The following is a 20,083-nucleotide window of genomic DNA, read 5'->3' as shown; positions in this document are numbered from 1 at the left end:
GTGAACATAGTCATTTTTTAAGATGCACTTTAGCAAATAACCTTCCTTGAAACACTTTTCTGAGGTAAGTTCTTTTCTTGAGGTATCTAGAATACCTAATACACTCGTCTGCTTTGCTTATTGTATCGTTGGATTGGTTTACATGTTTACCACCCTCACTTGATTAGGAATTGGTGTAGGGCAGGGATTGTGTGTGTGTGTGTGTGTGTGTGTGTGTGTGTGTGTGTGTGTATACAGGTTTTAATTTTTATATGTTCCAGGACCTAGAGAATGAAATCTGGTATTTGTTGAGGAAGTAAAACAAAACTAAACCAAAAAAAACCACAGAAGGCTATTAAGGAAATGAGTCTCCTTATTTCAATGAAGATAATACCATAAAACTTTCCAGAAACTACATATTAGTTCAGTGGATGAAAGGGTGTGTGTCCTTAACCCTGAGTAAGCACATACTTGCTTTTGACAGTCTTCCTGAATTTAAATAAACTTGTTGAAAAACATTTTTTTCTTACTCTGTGTTATATATAGTATAGGAATGAATCCTTCATTGTGTCACTGGAGATAATAACTAAATATTTGTTACTTTAATACTAATGCAGTTAACATGCATCCTGAGGGGTTGTTATTTAATACTAGCTATATCCTTTGTATCAATAGATACTCTGATTTAGCTTGTATTCTGAAAACAATTGACTCATATGCCTCAGTATATTCTTAAACTTTTTGAAAAATTTTATTTTTTAGCTAGAATTTTCCGTAGTTGGCTTTGAAATAAGAAGAAAATTAATTTTGGAAAGTCTTAGGGAAAAACTGTTCAAATGGTTAAAACCTAGGAAAGAGTAAAAGAAATTTCTTTTAATTAGTTTAAAGTAAATTTGAATAACTTATGCATGGTTGAACTTTAAAAGTCAGAATTTTCCATTATCTAATTTTTACTAAGTAAGTACCTCATGAGGTATTTACAAAATAAACCTGTTGTCATATTTTTTAATACAGTTACTTGAGGGATGGCACAAATAGATGACAGTATTTACTTCAATCAAAGATCTTTTTTTGTTCCCCCCAGCATTTTCTGGATTTTTCTTTTGCATTGAAAACTACCCTTGACCTTGTTTTTAAAGTCTTATAGATTCTGTGTCCGCTTTAGAAAATTGACACATGTATATATTGTGAATTTAATTAAGAGTTAAATTGATATAATGGCCATTTTCAGTTGTTGTATTTGTGTTTCCTTAGTAACTTGGGGCAAATTTCAAACACGCTATCTCTGGACATTCTGAGATTAAAATCTTGGTAATAAGGTAGACATGGTTCAATTTATATATGTTTGTATGTTGGATGGATATAGTGTCAATATTATGGTGCCTTAGACACAAAATTTTGGAACTTAGATATCCTGTCTATGGTTATATATTTATATCTTTGAAACCGTGTGTGATTAAAGGTGGATGATAGCTATAGTAGTCTTGGTAATTCCCACTGCCAGTCTTTTGTTTTTTTCCAATTCACTTAAACATCAAATACATTGATATGCGGCTATATATAGCACACATATAGTATTAGTTTGCTAGGGCTGCCATAACAAAATGCCACAAACTGGGTGGCTTAACCAACAGAAATTAATTTTCTCAGTTCTGAAACCCAAGAGCAAGGTGTCAGCAGGATGGACTTGATTCTGAGGTCTCTTTCCTTGACTTGTCGAGGGCCATCTTTTCCTCTATCCTCACGTGGTTGTCCCTTGGTCTGTGTTGTTTGTGTCCCAGTCTCTTCTTCTTAAAAGGACAGCGGTCAGATTGGATTAGGACCCAACCATATGACCTCATTTTACCTCAATTACCTTTTAAACACAGTCACATTCTGAGAGACTGGGGTCTATAACTTCAACATATAAATTTTAGTGGACACAATTCAGCCCATAACAGATATATAAAATTATTTATACATATACATTTTTGCATATATACAATACAGCATGTGTATAACATGATAGTTATTCATACACACACACACACACACACACACACACACACACACACGACCCTTGATCGACACAGGAGTTAGAGCCACCAACCCCCATGCAGTTGAAAATCCACGCCTTAACTTTTGGCTCTCCAAAACTTGGTTAAGCTTGGTATCCACAAGAAATTGGTTCCAGGAACACCCTTTTCCCCACACCATGGGTAGCAAAATCCACAGATGCTCAAGTCTACCATATACAATGGTGTAGATCGATGTATACAGTTGGACCTCTGCGTCCACTGACTGCCAACCACAGAGAGAAAACAGTACAGGTGTTTATTTTTTAAATTTCACATATAATTGGACCTGCACAGTTCAAACCATGTTGTTTGAAGTCTCCAAAGGAAAAATAACTATATTCATTTCATTAATATACATTAATAAATTTAGGAAATGAAAAAAGGTAATATTCTAATATATGCATTTTTAATGTTATAGAATAGTGTATATTTTAAGTAATGAGCTTTAAATGTACATTTAATACTCAATTTGTTATTAACAATTAGATGCCATTAATTTGTAAGAGCCCCAAACCTGTGCAGGTATTTGGTGTCGATCCAAATGTATAAGTCTTTGTCGCTACGTTAGAGATCCAGGTGTATCTTTAAGAACCTCCTACTATCTAACCTGTTTAGTGATACTTGTTAAAACTCCATTTCCTATTTATCACCTTTTCGTATCCAAATATCCTCAAGTCTGAATAGTTTCCTAACTCCCTGCCTTTAATCTCTTTTCTCTTATTCTATCACCTATCAATTAAATTGGTTTTCTTTACGTTCCCTCAGCATGTCATAATCATGCTTTGATGCATTTCACCCTACATAAAATATCTCTCCTCCCTGCTACCTGTAAATTTTAAAGGCCGAGCTCACTCTTATTTTTACTTTTATTCTCTAAAGAGAATAATTAGTTTTCCCTTAACTCCTATAGCACTCACTGATGATCAATACTATCCAAATAAGCACTTAATTAGAAAAGATAGTTGTGTAATAAAGAAAGATTAATTTTTCTTTTGTTGTGTTTTTATTTCCGATAGCACCAAGCAGAGCTTTGGTCATGTGGTAGATGTTATAAGTGCTTATTAATTAATTAATTCACAACAAAGATAGTAAATTATGTGAAATGAAATGTCATTTGTAGAGCCCCACAGCCTCTATGCTTTTGCTATACTTAATTTGAAGATTATATCCATTAAAGGAATAATACAAATGAATTACATAGTTCTAAGTATTTAAATTGTCAATTCTAATAGTCATACTATAATGTTTGTTTCAGCTAGTTTGCATAAATACAAATTCAGCATTCAAACATCTAAAATTCCCTTTACTTTATAAAATCTGATAACAGTGTTTTCTAGATTAAATGTTAAAAATACCAAATGATAAGTAAAGCCTTATCGTGTAACATCAGTTACCCACTCCTGCCGCCCACCTCCTGCATCATCAGTGTTTTCCCTATTTACTGTATTTTTCTCACTGGCATACAAGCATGCTATAATTTTTACAAGTATATACATTTTAAATAAAGTTTTTTTTGGATCTCACATCCTTCACCAGCTACTGCAAAACACCATAGAGCAATTGTCTATTTCAGCATTTCTAAATGAATACAAACCGTGTGGGTCTCTTGTTAAAATGCAAATTCTAATTCAGAAGGTATGTGCTCACTCCTTTAAAATATTATCATTCTTTCGGAAAAATCTTTCTTTACTTGGTTTCTGGAACACCAAATTTACATTTCTCTTTACTTTTTCTGCTACTTAACCTATCTCACTGACTATAAATGTTAGCGTATCCCACAATCCAACCCTTGGGCCTCTTTTTATTTTATTAACTCCTAAATGGTGTCATGAAGACCTATAGCTTTAAATTCCAGATACACCTGTATTCTGACCAGTCTCAAATCGATGTCTCCTATGTAAATGTCTCCCCTAAAATCCTATCATGTTTATCAGATGCCTCAATGAACACCTCTACTTGGCTATCTACTAGTAATTTCAAACTTAAAATTTTCAAATCCGAACTCTATCCCACCCTGCCTTATCTTTCCCCCTCTACTAGGCCCACACTGACAATCTTGCTTCTCATCCATGTTTGAAAACCCAACAAGTAGCACCACTGTCCAATCAGCTGCAAAATCAAGTCCAAATCAAGTGCAAAACCTGGGAGTCATCCTTGCGTTCCTCTTTCTCTCATTGTAAAGAATCATTACGTAGTCTCAATTCTGCCTCTTAAATATCACTGACTTGCCCCATCATTCTCCACCCCAACATCATTGTGCTGATCCAGGCCATTATTACACATTATACAGAGTTCTGCATCTTTTTATTATTGATTGTAGCTTCCATTAGCTAATCAAAGCGTTTTTACTCAACCTGTCTTTTTTCCACGTTTATCTTATTCTGTGGGATGAAGCTTAGGTTCTTTAATACTGTTTATGAAGCCATACATAATCTGGCCCCTGACTCCTTCCCCAGGCCTGTTTATGTCAACTTCCTTACCTGCACTCTGAACTTCAGCAGTGTAGGGTCTGGGCTATGAGGTAACGCTGCCATTTGACTCAGAGCCCTCATGAAGATTGTTCCCCTTCCTGGAATGCTCTTCCTTCCCTTCTTAGCCCAGCTAGCTTTCACCTAACTCAAGGTTTAGCTTAAACATGACTTCTTTCTGGAGGCCATTTTTGACCTCTTAGACTAGGTTTGCGGCTCCCACAATATAGTCTGTAGAGTTATATACTTCCCTGTCTTTAACAGTCACTTTTTTTTATACAAATCTTTATCTTTTTCTTTGCAATTATCTGTATCTGTTTCTCCCATTAAGCTGTAAGATCTGGGAAGGCCAAATCAGCAGAGGTAGAGTCAGGTATTGGTATTTTGAAGCCTGGAACATATAATTTTGGGAGACCTCTTTATGAATAAAAATATGAAAAAATAAACATATACACACTTAAGTTAAAAATTGAATACTCTCATAAAAAATCCCAACAAAGTAAAAAATTAAGAAAAACAAACATAAAAATATATGACCCTGTGAACACACTACTAGGGCCCCTCCCGAGAACCCCAAATATTAAGTTTTGTTAAGTTCCTAGTAAATACATATTAATTAGTCTTATCTGCATATTAATTAGTCTTCTTTAAAGCTCTATTTCTAATGTTAAAAGCAGTGCTTAACAACATGTCAGGTACTCAATATTTTTGAATGAATATATTAACCGAGTTATTGTCCATTATATTTTTTATCCATTTGGTATTAAACAAGTTTTTCCCAAATCAGATTTCTAAAACATGTTTTATATATTAGAAAATTATTTGTATAATTATTGTCAATTATTTGCTATAGTTATATTTCAAATACTAATAATGTACACACTGTTTGCATATTATTGAGCTCTGCATAAAGTCTGTCGCACCTCTTTACTAAGTGGAAAAAAATTTTGGCATTAAATAAACATTATAATTGTATTTTTGTGTGTATATGTATATATGTATATGTCTATATCTTTATGGATCATATATATTAAGACTTTAAAATTAATTTTGAATTACTAAGATTTAATTTTTTAAAATATTTCCACAAACAGAAACCATTCGTGGAGAAACCATCTATCTTCTGTTTTCTTTATATTTTTATAAACATTTGTCTCTAGACTAATAAAGATACCAATAGTTTATATAACTTAAAAAATGCATTAAATGTTTTCTTTATTATGAATTTGTCCACAAAACATAATTTAAGCGGTTATTTGAATCAAGACAATAAGAGCATTCAAAAGATAAGCTCTTTGGCTTAAATCTTTAGAGTTTAGTTTGTTAAAATAGAATTAAGTTGGTTAAGTTCCTTTTATAATAACATTTTAAATATGCTGAAGAGTTACCGTGCTCATATCAAGATTGTCAGGTGTGTGTGTGTGTGTGTACTGTGTGTGTGTGTATAATGTGTGTGTGTGTGTAAATGTGTTATAAAGTGCAGCCCTCTGATCAATGCACACTTTTTCCTCCCATTTTCCTAAATACATCATGAAAAAAGGATGAGGTTTCCGCCTTAATTGCTTGTGCCTTTTATTCACATTCCTCTCTCAGCCAGAATTGTGAAAAGAGTGTTAGTAAAAGGCTGCACAATAGAGCTTTTCATTAGGCCTCAGCAAGGCACACAAAAGAAGGCTTTTGGAAAGAGTGAATGCATGAGTTTAATTTGCAGGTGGAGAGTAGATAAAAGGTGCTGACGCCTCTATTATTCTCTTACTTAGGTGACCCTTACCCTGTTCAGCTGATCCCAACTACCATGGCAGCGGCTGCCGCAGCAACACCAGGCTTAGGCCCACTCCAACTGCAGGTAAGTCAGGAAACAATATGGAAGAGATAAAGGTTAAGTAAATATCAAAAATAGCTAATTATCCTGTTAAAGCAAAAGAAAAATGACTAGTGATCGTTGTCTCACACTTTTTTATTTTTGAATTTATTTGTATGGATCCTCAACCAAAATTTGAGATGTTGATTCTTTTAATTTGTAGCCCTGTTTTCTGTACTAATGATAACTTATTGTAATTTTTTTATTGCCTGGTATGATTTAACAAAATGAACTGTAGTTTTGCTTTGATTACCATGTGCCATAATTTCCTCACAGAATGGGCCTCATCAAGTAAAAAGAACCCCAAAAAATCTACAAAAGATATTTAAATAAAGGTATTCAAACAGATACTTACTATGTATCAAGGCAACTTAACAAAAATTACATTTAAAATTGTTCAGTATTACTGAAGCTCTCTTCACGTCTCTTTATTTTCCTGCCAATGCCAGTTCAGTTAGGCAAGCAAGGGTAAGTACACTAAATAAGCAGATACTTGAATGAAGATGACTTTATCCAGACATCCCAATTAAGATCTTTTTTTATCCCCGCAACATATGTATTCCAAGAATGTCAGTGTTAACTTTACTACATGACCAAGTGATTTTGGAAATTTTGTCTCTGGGGTTGAAAAGAATATCAATACAATTATATTAAAGGTATTTTTCATTAACTATTTAAATCTTTGAATCAGCATCCTACAACATCTTCCCTATTTTCCGCTGTTAAAGACTTTGCAGTTATGCAATTAATAGGAATAACAAATCATCTAATAATAAAATGAATCTCCCCTTTAGAGAAGATTTTTCCTTTTCTTTTTCCTGAAAGACACAGTATGCCTGTGAAGCCAGATATAAAGCAGTTATGCTTAATAAAATTAAATCATATTCATGGAAGTGCATTGTCATGACAGATGACCTTAGTCAATACGGAAGCATATCGTTTCACATTATAGCGTCAAGAAACAGATACATCTGGTTGGCAAGGGGGATTGTCAGAAGACCTGGTAGGTTTCTGAAAACCCAAATGAACCTCAAAAGGAACACAGGAGGAGCTGAGACATACTGTGTTCTACAGAGGTCATTCCTATTTTACCTTTTTTTCAAAATGCTACCGTGTGAGTTTCTGTGGGAAACACCTTGGGAAATGTTGGAGCCAGGGGACAATAAAAGTAACATGACATTTCTTATCCTTTGAAATGGCATCTGGGAAATAAGTGCAATAGGGAAAAGTGGTTGTAATAGTTAAAACTAAAAAAAAGAGTAGTGGATTTAAAGAAAAAGGGGAAAATATTCAGCAATCGATTTAAATGTGAAAAATAAGAGTTATAGAGGTTTAGGATGTCCATTTTCAAAGCATGTTAGACATTCTCGTTTCTTTTCACCATTGGATTAGTGGTGAAGGGAACAAGGTGAGTCGAAGGCATCTCCTATGTTTTATTGCAGGATTCTCGTAGAAAGCTAGCTTCATTAGGCAGCAATCCAAACTTCGTTTCCTATAGAGAAGTATCATATATTAGAATATTTGACAAAAATTAAGTTTCATTTGTCCTTATGATATTATAGCAGATTGCCTTAAAATTTAAAGATTATATATATATATATATATATATATATATATATATATATATATATATATATATATTTTCCTCTTTATCAGAAAAAGGACACCAAACTTACTTGCTCTTCCTTTATCTATAATTTGATCTATAAATGGGATAAAGATCCTTTATATAAGTGGCCTTGTAGCCATTAAAATATAAACTTTTAATTAGGATTTCAGTAAATTAACACTGTGGTATAACAAGGAAATTAATAATCCAAAACTCATTCATGGTAAGCTATTAGCTGCTGTTAAAACACACACACACACACAAACACACTTTTGCTCATGATTGAAAAATGGTACTCAGATGCAAACACGTTATCATGGCAGATACTCTGGCTTTTCTTTGAAGTGGACTGACTCTTACCTTTGCCAGGATGCCTACACCAGTTTACTCTCTACTCATAGTAATCACACTATATTCACAGAACCCTGACCTTGACTTCAGTTTTCCCCAGAGCTGCAAAGGAGACCTCTAATACATCCTCTCCCTTTACTTTAAAATAGCATCCAAATTCTTTTCTTTTCTATAAATCTCCCCAGGTGTGTCCGAGAAAAGCTAAATAACTACAATGCCTAATTAGAAGTCTTATCTTAACCCTTATTCAACATTCACCCCTATCTTGGGAACCTACCTCTGAGAAGTTTCATCTCAGTGGAGTAGAATGCATGAGGCAGTTTTAATTTTCTGCAAACTCTACTTTCGATTATAGTCTGCTACATCTTCATTTTCCATTCCTTAGTATACCTTGAGTAGACTTCATCACTTTCAAGTCCCTTTCAGTTCTAAGATTCTCTTTCAGTTATTAAGATTCAGTCTTAGATTCTTATGCTAGAGTCTCTGGTAATGCTTTCACAAGGATTATCTCATTTTATCTTAATATACTACTTTGTGTTATGTATTAATATCTTCATTTGATAAAGAAGAAAACTGAGTCACAGGGTTCAAGAATCGATGGTTTTTGAACAATTATATTTGCTTCTCCAATACAGGGGATATTATTTTAAACTTTGGTGGCATAGCTCTTCTTAGGACATTTGCTAACACAGTAACCTGCTAATCAAATTATAACAGTACTGCTGATTAATTGGTACTAATACAAATACTCGTTATGAAATGCAATCCTAAAAAAGGAGCAGGATCCTTTAGCTATCTATTTCAAACTCTGCATTTTTCATTTCATACCTCTTTCCAAAGATATGTGTCCATTCAAGCATCTCTTTTTGAACATCTGGATTTAAAAGAGATACTAGAATATATTCCTAGTCGTGGTTGACTTTGTTTACCTAGCGTTTGTGTTTGCCTTTGAAATAATCTTTTGCACACAATTGTTCAGGCTTGGATAATATTATGTCAAGTAAAACTCATAACCATGACCTTTATTAAAAAATAATAAAGATGAGTACAATTGTTTTCAAAGTAGAGCAAAATGACACGTTTTAAATTAAACCACCTTTTATTAGCTAAATATTATTTATTGCTTCTGAATATAATAATGAAATATATACCATGTAATAAAAGTACTTTATATTAAAAAATAATGTTACTGTGTACTTTCCGGTACAGTTAAAATAGTCAAAGTATTGACATATATTTATTTTTTATAGGAAAAGAAATAACATTCAGATTATATTCATAAAATCAATTAACATTTGGCCAAGGCACCATTTTATTTATTTCCTTTGTAATGAAATACCTGTCTGTCTCTTCTGCTTTTTAAGTCTTTCCTGAGCTTTAGATCCATATAGCCAACTATTTATTGGCTTTTTGGGGGGAGGTGGGGTATTCAGAGGAAATATATAGATATTTACAGACACTAGAAACAGACCAACGTAGAACTGGCCAGTTCTTTTCTTTGCCCCTTAGACCTGCTCATTCTCTGGTCTTGGTAAATAAATCCATTCCATCTATTGCTCAACCAGGAAACATGAGTGCTATCCTTAACACTTCTTCCTCCCTTTTCCTCTATACCTAGTTATTCATCCCATCTACTAAACACATCAAGAATTCATCTGTTACTTTTCTATCTTTCTGTCCTCTGTAACTGTCACCCTTTTTGGTCAGGCTACCTTACTTGCTTGCTTAACTTACTTCAATAGCCCCAGAACTGGTCTTTCTGTCTTCAGTTTGCCTCCTTCAATGTACTCTCTACGTTAGTCAGAATGATCCTTCTGATTTTAGAAAATATGAGCACATTCTCCCCTACTTAAAGAAAGGCCTTAAACAACTCCATGGTGTTTTCAAATGATCTCTTCTCTCTGGACCTTTACATACGATGTTTCCTTTTCCTAAAATTCTATTACCCACCATCTTTATCAAGCCAACTCCCCCTTATTCCTGTCGTTATGAATTAAAACAACACTTTTTCAGGGAATTCTTCATTGTCCCCAAGTCTGGATTAATGCAGCTTTTATGTGTTCCAATAGCACACTGTATTTTCTTCTCTTACATAGCACTTGTAGAATATGTTTTAAATCCTACTTTCTGGTGTCTACCAGATGGCAAAATCCATGAAGTCTGTGACTCACTATTGTTTGCACTTAATCAAGTGCTGGAAGTATTTTATAGACCAATAAATATATATTAAATGAAAGGGTGAAGAGTGAATCTTAACATTACACTTTCAATAAATTATGCATCTGTTATGCTCAAATAGCTGTTCTGCTTGATAATATTAGAATTAAGCTGAATATTAATAATTGCTTTCTTATATAAATTAATCTTCATCCTTTAAAAAAATAACAGCAGAAATAGAAATATCAAAGGCACCATTGGCTCATAGAAGAAAAAAATTAGTGTGAATTCAATTTAGTAAGATATACATTGACATTTTATAATAAAAATGATCTTCATGAAATGAAATAAAAGAAACTTAAGAAAACACTACATACCTAGTACCATGTTTGGCACTAGAGTATTTAAAAAAATATTTTTATAATAGTTTTGCTTCATACTACTTTATTCAGTCTGCTCCAACTACACCAGCCTCTTTCTGTCCTTTGACTTGCCAAGGCATGCTCCCACCTTAGAGTTTTGCATTAGCTGCCCCTCAACCTGACATGTTCTTTCCTCTGCCTGGAAGGCTAATTTTCACTTCATTCAAGAATTTGCTCTAATGTCATCTCTCTGAGGCCTAACATAAACTAAACTATTTAAATCATAAAATAACACTCCCAGAAATACCACACACCCTATTTACCTTATTCTGCGTTTTTCTATAGCATTAGTCATCTTTAAACATACTGTATAACTTGCTTATTATATTCCTTATTCATTGTCTGTCTGTTCCAAATATTCTCTAAGCTCCACCAAAGCAGGGATTGTAATGTTTTGTTGTTCAGTAATGTCTCTTAAGTGCTCAGAAGAATGCCTAGCAAATAGCTGGTACTCAATACATATTTATAAAATGAAAGAAATTATCATGAGCTAGAGGTCATAATCATTTTTAATAAAACAACAAAGCAATATATGATTAATTTCTGGAACAAATGGTATTAATTTAAAGACCAGAGAACTTCACACTTTATTCAGCCCCTGTTTGGAAGATTCTTAGTATATGAGAAATCTCTAACTGTATCTCACCTTGCTCTTTCCTCTTTTTTTTTTTTTTTTATCTTACTATAACCATGGGCTGCTGTGTAAAGAATACATTTGAGCATTTATTAAAGTTTATGTCATTCCTTTAAACTCATTATATTTTATTTTAAAAAAAGACCAAACGTTGCAACATTGATTATTCCTACATTGTTTGCTAATGAATGAGAATACATACATAACAATGTAAAAAATACTTAAGAATACGAGCTACTTGAAGGTAATTTTGACTCAATATGGCTCACCTTGCCAATAGAACACTAAATTATTTCTAAATAATGGAAGGATGTGTTATCAAAATAGTAACTAGCCAAATAGCAACACATATACTTCTTTTTTTTCTTCCTCCCCATCTATTTTTTTTTCCTTTCCTCTTCCTCTTCAAACTGCTTTTTTTCTTCCAAAAGCCAACAATGCTTTTGACATTTGGCGGGGTTCATTTATATAGAAAACTAATGTAACTTCATTTCAATATTAAAAAGTGAGTATTATTACTTAAAAAAATAAAGTTATACTTTGAAACTTTTGGACATTTGTGACTACATAAAATGAACTAAGCGTAGTGTCTATTTCAATTAATAAAACCAAATGATGGCAATAATCTATCTAATATTTATTTCTTATATTCATTGTCATTAATTTGCATTTTACTTGATGGGCATCGTGAATTTTTTTAATAATAATAGTTGTGTAGTATACTATTTCTAATTTTTAACTAGGCTTCTAAAATTTGAAATTAGAAGGAAATATTTGTCTACTTATTTCTCACTTTATAAATACTGTATTTGTGTTGGTCAAAATATGGTTGCCACCTGTTCTACCTATAGGAAGCGAAAAATGTTGACTCTAACCAGTGACTAATAGTGATAAGCAAAGGACAAAAAGATTGAAATTCTTCTTGAATGGTCATGTTTTACTCAACATAAGCAAGTAGTGTTTACTCAAGAATTTATTAACTTTTTAGTGGTTTTAGTAGGATTATTTTTAAAATTTATAATGTTTTTGGAATAGACTCAACATTACAAGTTGTCATGAATGAAATCACGTGGGCCTATAATTCTAGTAACCAGTAACATCAGTAATATGCATTCTCTGGGATAGAAGGAATGACAGATGACATGTGGTCATAGTGGAAAATGAAACATACAAAGATCACCTGAGATCAATCTTTTTTCATGGAAGTCATAAGTGGAAATGGCTTAACTTTCTATCTGATTGGAAGTAACATCAAGGTAGATATGGGTGAAAAACTTAAGTTCATCTTTTTATCAACCTCCTGCCAGTCTCTGAAGGTCAGTAATTATGACAGGACAAAAATAACTACTTCATATTTCCCAGAGGACTGGAAGTTTTAAGTTGGTGCAAACGTAATTGCGGTTTAAAAGGTTAAAAATAATTGCAAAAACCGCAATCACTTTTGCACCAACCTCATAGCTGACCATGGCTTTATGAGTCTGACCAAGAGAAACCCCCAGAAAATCGATAAGGAAGAAATACCTATGGAAAGGTCTGGATGTGAAGATTCTTAACTTCTTATTGAAGGAATTACTTACAAGGATAAACACAAAGTTTTCGTCTTTAGCTACCTAGATACTCTACTATTCAGTTTAACTTTTAGATCATAGTCATTTCCATACAGGGTGAAAAACGATCAACGGCTCCTCATTTCAGTCGCAACCCTGGGGTGCTATTTACTGTCCGACTTCTGTCTGCATGAATGAGTTTTCTCGCAGGTTAAAAGAATGAATTTCCTCTTTTCCTCTCCCTTCGACCCTGAGCCTGCAGGGCAGACAGACAGAAGCACACATATGATTAATACTGCACAGCTGCAAGTGCGAGTCATTTGCATATGTATTAATAGAGGCAAAAAAAACCCAACAACAATTAAATTATATGCAGAGACATTCTGCATACTAAAGAACATGTGCAAATAGGCCTGAAAAAGTGCAGCCAACATTTTCTCTGACTTTTCCAAGCCCATATGGGCTAGAGTCAAAACCCAGCCGTGTTCAAGAATCTCCTTTAAGGAAGAACCTGGTAAGAGCTACATCCATCGTTATTACCATCCCTAGGGTTCCTGGGAACTGTTTGACATTTGGACGATGGAGACAGTACAAGCAGTGTCTTTTTCATGCTATTTCCGTATTTGCTTATTTCCAGCAGCTTTATGGTATCTCATTACATGCTAACAAAAACATCAGTACACGTGTGCTTTTCCACAGTTCCCATTTGTATTGTAATGACCAATCGAATAAATGGTAAACTTCAAAATTATATTTGAGTTCCATCATTGCCTACACTAAAGTAATATAATTATTTACCACTGCCAGGTTTTCTGGTCATAAGCCATGCTTATTCCTCAATGGCATTCTGTCTTCTCTTAATCAAAACATGGTTAGGTTATCCTAAAATGTTTTTGGGCTAATTATCATACTTGAAAGGATTGCTAGGCTCAAGGCCAACAGTAGATGCAATCCCAGGAACAATACCAACTTACTGAAATGTTAAGAGGATACAGTTTTTTAAGTATATAGTGATTTTATCAAGAAAAAGGGAAGTACTCAATTTTTTTAGTCTTGGCGATACATATAAGAAGAGAGAGCAACTAATATTCTTCAGATTCACAGATTGTATTTTTATTAAAAATGTGTTCTTCAACCTAATTGTCCATTTAGTTTATATTAACAGTGTCATTTAATTTATTCAAGGAATGTTTTATGAAGACAAATTCAGCCTTAGTAGTAAAATTTTACCTAAGTAAAAGTTATCACCTTAATATAGGACTAATAAGAATCTTGAGACTAAAGAGCCCAAATGAAGACAGATACCCCTTAAGAGGAACAAATCTTGAGTTTGTTGGTACCAGAAAACTATTGAATAGTATCTGTGAATATTATCTATTATTTGTATGGCTAAGTTTCAAAGCATGCAACTGGAACATGTAAATTGCGTTACATACAACTGGTAAACATAGGATAGACATTGTCATCGTTAATTGATTTTATACAGAAAAATGTCTCTCAGCAGGGGATAATTAGAGAGAACATAACATAAAACCAAAATAAAAGTTTTTATTATATCAAGGCGTTATCTTTGGGTTAATATTTGAAGAGGCACTATTACTTAGTGAGAATCATTATAACATAATGGGTCAAACGGTGGTGCCTGCAGTCATCTGTGCCCTTAGTCATAATGTTTCTGCTATTTACTAGCTCTGTGACTTTAGGCAAGTTACATGACTTCTCCCTGCCTTAGCTTCCTAATCTCTAAAATATGGGTGCAAATGATATCTTATTGTAAGTATTAAATGAGATAATATATGTAAAGAGTTTAAAGTAATAAAAGTATTAATTACCATTTATCAAATACTATGCACTAGGTAATAATAAATGCTTGGTATTATTAGTTGATTAATAAGTGTTACTAACTGGTATTAAAATTGTTTTTTATTGCTTAAAGACAGTCTTGAAAATGAGGTGTTGGCAGACTTTTCACATGAGGAAATACTTTGCAGGGCAGCATCCAAAGCAAGTTAGTAAAACTGAGGCATATTATCTTATGAATGAGGGAATAATTTTATTCCCCTGTGTGGCATAATTTTAAGACCCATTGCAGGAACGTGTGGGAGAAAATGAGTTTACTTAACAAGAACAACAACAAAAAATCTGAGTGTGTAGTTACTTGGAGTATATAGTGCTCTATATTTTGTTATTGTTCACTCTTTATCTCAATATTTATATTTATAAAATAAAAATAACGTCTACTGTCAAGTCCTATTTTTCCAACGGTATAATGAATTGTCTCTATGAGCTACCTCTACTATTTTAAATAAATACCTTGTAAAATTTAAAATAAGTTTTTTACATAGATGCTTTCCATGTAACATAAATTTTTAAATAAATAATGTAAGAAAGGTTTTCTTGTATAACCCTTCCAACCTTACTCTTTTTCTAGATATATTAGTAAAATATATTCTAAGGCACATAACTCTCATTCTACTCCTTTATTGTGTATAGCTAAACCATTTTTCATATAAATCTGAGAAAATTTACAAACTTTCATTACTTTCTTTAAGGAACTAATTCCTATGTTTTCAAATTTGAATGTGGAAGCACATTATTTTTATAAACCCCATAGTATCCTGGTAATATTATTTACTCAACAAATATTTATTCTTTGTAAGCTAGTAAGCTGAGTATCATAAGGAATGCAAAGATGAGTCAGTTAAGAATACTTGGTGGATCATAGTGGAGCTTGAAATTTAAAAGAATATATTGAGTGTGAAAATGGAATAGAATTTCAAGAAAGTCATACAACCTCCTGTTCTAACAAGTATATTTGAAGTGGAAAGGACCTCAGAGACCTTTGAAAACAGTTGTTTCAAACTGTTCAAAGGAGTTCCTGTGACTTTAAGCACCCCAAACAGTACCATTCGCTTTTATTTGTTTTATAGATTGACTTCTACTGGCTCAGATTGTTTGAATGAAAGATTCTACTGCTTAAACAAAATTTAGAAACCATTCTTCTTGTCCAACTCCTTAAATGTACAGATGAGGCAATTTAGTCTCTAAGTAGTGACCCGGCTCAATCAGATATTAACAGAAGTGTGCCTGGAATCCTAGCAACTGAAAGCTAAATCTAGCTTCTTCCCATTTTACCAGGGTCGTTTTTAAAAACGTATATTATTTTTAAGTTGTTTTGTATAAAATGAGGGGAGAAAAATTGCTATTTTTGCATTTAGACTATTAAATTAAGGGTGAATAAAATAATGGGTAGGATTTGCATATTAGTAACAATGGCAACCTTCTGAATTGCTTTCATTTTGCTGAGTTCAGTGATTGTGCTCTCTGAATTAATTCTTTTGTGAAAAGCTATTGAAAGATCAAGGAATTCAGAAAACAAAACAACAGAGAATCGTGCTGTTTCATATCTATTTGTTCATAGAAGGTTCAAAGTGAGATTGTTTACATCACAAGTCTTGTTGATATTTTATTTGCTTCTTAGAAGAAAGATAGTATTCAATGATGATTATATAATCATGCAGATAAGATTTTTGCAGTCATAAATAAACTGTTCTAAGAGAAAGACCAAGGAGAAAAACCACATTACAATTTTGAGTTGTGTTTGGTTGGCAAGTGTCTTCACGAGACTTGAAAATAGAGCTCTATTCGATTCCTTCAGATAAAAAGCTTAAGTCAGCCCAGCATATTTCAAATGTCCTGTTTCCTGTGGAAGTTTCTCAGCATTGGCCTGCCAAACTGAGGGCATGAAAAGAAGGGGGAGGAGGGAAACAAACTCTGAATTATTCCATCTTTCTTAATCCTGACCTTTCCCTTAATGTCATACTCTTTTTTTTTTTTTCTTACCCAACTGTTTCTTGGATAAAGAAAATAGACAAGAAGAAATGGAGGAACAGACTCAAAGTATGATCCCAAATGATTTGCTACAATGAGCACTGGGCTAACATAATTAATGCCTCCAACATGTAGCAATGTTCTCTCTTGCTTTGCCATTACTAAAACTTCTTCAACATAGAATGCAAAAAGTAATAGTGATAGTTTAAAATTACAGTGATTTCCATTTTGGAATGAGACAGAATTATTGAAAGTAATGTCCCTCTACCTATAGTAGTTGCTTTAAGATAACAAGTTTCCATTGAAATTTGATTATACTATGCTCTACAACTCCCATTACTGCAAATATGTGCCCTAAATATTTTTCATATGATTAGTTTTCCACTGAATTTAGTTTTTTGGTTTTAAAGGGATTTTGAATTATTAGAAATAGTACAGCTAAAACATTCGGTCAACCTTCAGAAGATAAGCCAATACATTTAACTAAATAATAAAAAAAGCAAAGGCCCTTAAATGTTCTTCATTTTTATTCTCATCTTGATTTGGTTCACCTTGCATCTGGTTTACCTCCAGAGCATTTTAAATTTGGGTGTTGTACTGTCACCTTAGACACACGCTAGCGTTACATACACTGTGAAACCATAAAAATACCTAGTGTTCATAGGTTCTGTCTTTGCATTGTAACCATTTATTAGTATATGGGTAGAGTAACCAGTTAGATGACTTACGCTTTTTTCTCTTTCTTTAAAACATGTTCCCCAAGTTTTATTTAAACGTTAAAAAATGTTGAAGTAAATATTACAACTAAATAATATTCAAATGGTGTATATAGTACAATATACTATGACCTTGAGCTCTATAATAAGAGTCCTTACTTATGTGTGTTTTTGCTGAAGTTACGGAACACCTCTTAGTCTCAGTTTCTTCACCTGTAAAATGTGATAATATTATTCCTACATGATAAAGCTATGGTGAGGATTAAATGAGATAGTATATACAAAATGCTTAGCATAGCATAAGCATTCACCCTCCTCATTATCTCCTGGATTCATGGATTTTCCACTGTCAGAGACAAGCCTAATAAATTCTCCCACATTTCAAGTTAGCAAATAATTTTCCAGGACATACCAATTATGTTCTATAGTACAAAGGTCTATGGCAAATGGAGAAATCCATCATAATTCAAGTTTCGGTTAAACACCTTCTTTGGGAGTGAAGCCCCCATATTTAATGCAAGCAGAAAGTCTTTATGAAAATAAAATATCTTTTCATTATAAAAAAAAAACAACCTTTCTTCTGCATGTAAGATTACAAAAAAGCTATGTTCAATTCTTCCTAAAAATAAAAGAATTTAGCTCTCCATTTCTTTCCATTCCATAAGAATTACTAGAGCATCTTTGCTTTTATGACATTACGATTATTTGTGAAAGGTTCATACTTTTTCTTTTGAAAAGAAAGCCTTGTGTTAGTGGAAAGTTATAGTGTTTTGTTATAATGGGGACCATTTTCCAGCAAGAATGGATAGTTAGAACATGATAAAGGCAGCCAAAGTAGTTGGTCTAGCTATCACGATCACCCTAACCTCCCAAATTGCTCAGCAAACACAGCTCAACAAATAAAGGTTCTAGTCTCAACCTGCATCTGAAATAATGTGTGAAACGGTCTCAAGTCAATTAACCTGGCCAGTTTTATTATTTGTAAAATACATATAAGTGTAGGTGTCCTACCTCTATATCATGGAGGAAAGTGGAAAAATGAAGCAAAAGAAACAAATGAAAGTAGCCAAGAGAAACCTTTATACCTACAAGTGAACTTCTCTGATTCACGGATACATTTATTCATATGCTGTGAAGGAAAAAATGAGAGAAGTGTGATGAAGCAATTATTGATCTGAGGCATTCAAAAGACATGTTTTAGAAACATGAAAATAGTTAAGCTAGCTCTGAAGATCCAATTAGGAAAAGAAGTTTTAATTATTCCCATTACATCTCCATGGAGTGAGAACGGAGATGTGTAGGTCAGACCAGTGCCAGATTACCAGAATATCATGTTTACACACAAGAATAGAAGGGCTATCTGGAAATAAATAGCAATTTGACGTAAAATAGCGTTATAGCAGTAATCAAAATAATATAGCTGTTATTTTGAATTACACAGCCAACTGGCTGGACATTCTGTAAACTTTTTGGTCCTTAGGGCTGTTAAAGATTTTAAAATAGGAAACTATTCAAAACAAAACAAAAATCTACCTTTCTGTTCTTGTTTCTTGAAAATCTTTATCTTTTTTACTTTTGTGTTCCTTTTTTTTCTTTTTCTTTTTCTTCATTTAACTTTCTCTCTCTGTTTTTAACTACCCTCCTCTGTTAATTCTTCTCTAACTCTCTTCCCCTCTCCTCTTTTCTTCATTTCTTTTCTTCTCTCTTGTTCATCAAATTCTGGACCTCTAGCTACTTTTTTATTTTCCCACAATTGTGAAAATGGAAGAACTATCTCCTTTCGAAATATTTGCTGTTGGTTAAACAATTATAATAGAAATCCAGATAAGAGCAGATGAGTTGAGAGTTGGAATTGGGCATACTAAATGGCAAGGATAGAGGCTTTCAATAGAAAATATATATGGCCTTTCTTTTTTTCTTTCTTTTTGGTCTAAATGGAATTGACAACATCCTAAATGGTCTTAGGTATTACTAGCCTGAAGATATTTTCATCCATAATTTATCTTCTCTATTAATAAAGCTAAATAATGCCATGAAAACATCAATGATAGAGGCTTTCCTTTAGATCATAACACCAGTAACAGCCCTATTTTTATCCACTCTTCCATTACAATTGGGATGTTTTCAAACTGTACTTCAGATATTGGAAAAGAAGTGTGAATTCTCTTGGAAAGGAAAAGCATAGATGTGGAAGCACAGCTCAATTTTTTTATACTAATAAAGTACTGCACAATTTTTCTCTTAGCATCACCTTGTTTATTTAATAGTCTAAGATCAGTACTTTGTACTCCTATTATCTCAAATGGAGGAGGTGGTGACCCTTGGCTACTTGGTCTTCTGCACACTCAAATTATTTGTTATTCATTCTTTATATCCATATGAACATATTAGAGATATAGAGCAACTGTGTCAAATTTTTGTAATTTTTTTTAAAAAATATAATCTGCAGTG

The 20,083-nt window shown here is 33.0% G+C and overlaps 1 protein-coding gene across 26 annotated transcripts in view; it reads left to right on the top strand.

The window, feature by feature from the left end:
• Window positions 1-20,083, top strand: part of SOX5 (SRY-box transcription factor 5) — a 944,197-nt gene that overhangs the window by 836,484 nt on the left and 87,630 nt on the right. For all 26 annotated transcript variants that reach the window (XM_081058265.1, XM_081058274.1, XM_081058286.1 and 23 more), the window contains one exon: window positions 6,265-6,350. In XM_081058265.1, the coding sequence (XP_080914391.1) occupies window positions 6,265-6,350 (86 nt within the window). The remainder of the gene's footprint in view (window positions 1-6,264; window positions 6,351-20,083) is intronic.

Source organism: Rhinolophus hipposideros, assembly GCF_964194185.1.
Source record: "Rhinolophus hipposideros genome assembly, chromosome: 9".
Taxonomy (NCBI): Eukaryota; Metazoa; Chordata; class Mammalia; order Chiroptera; family Rhinolophidae; genus Rhinolophus; species Rhinolophus hipposideros.
The sequence above is the reverse complement of the archived record's forward strand: the minus strand, read 5'-3'. Positions and strand labels throughout refer to the sequence as shown.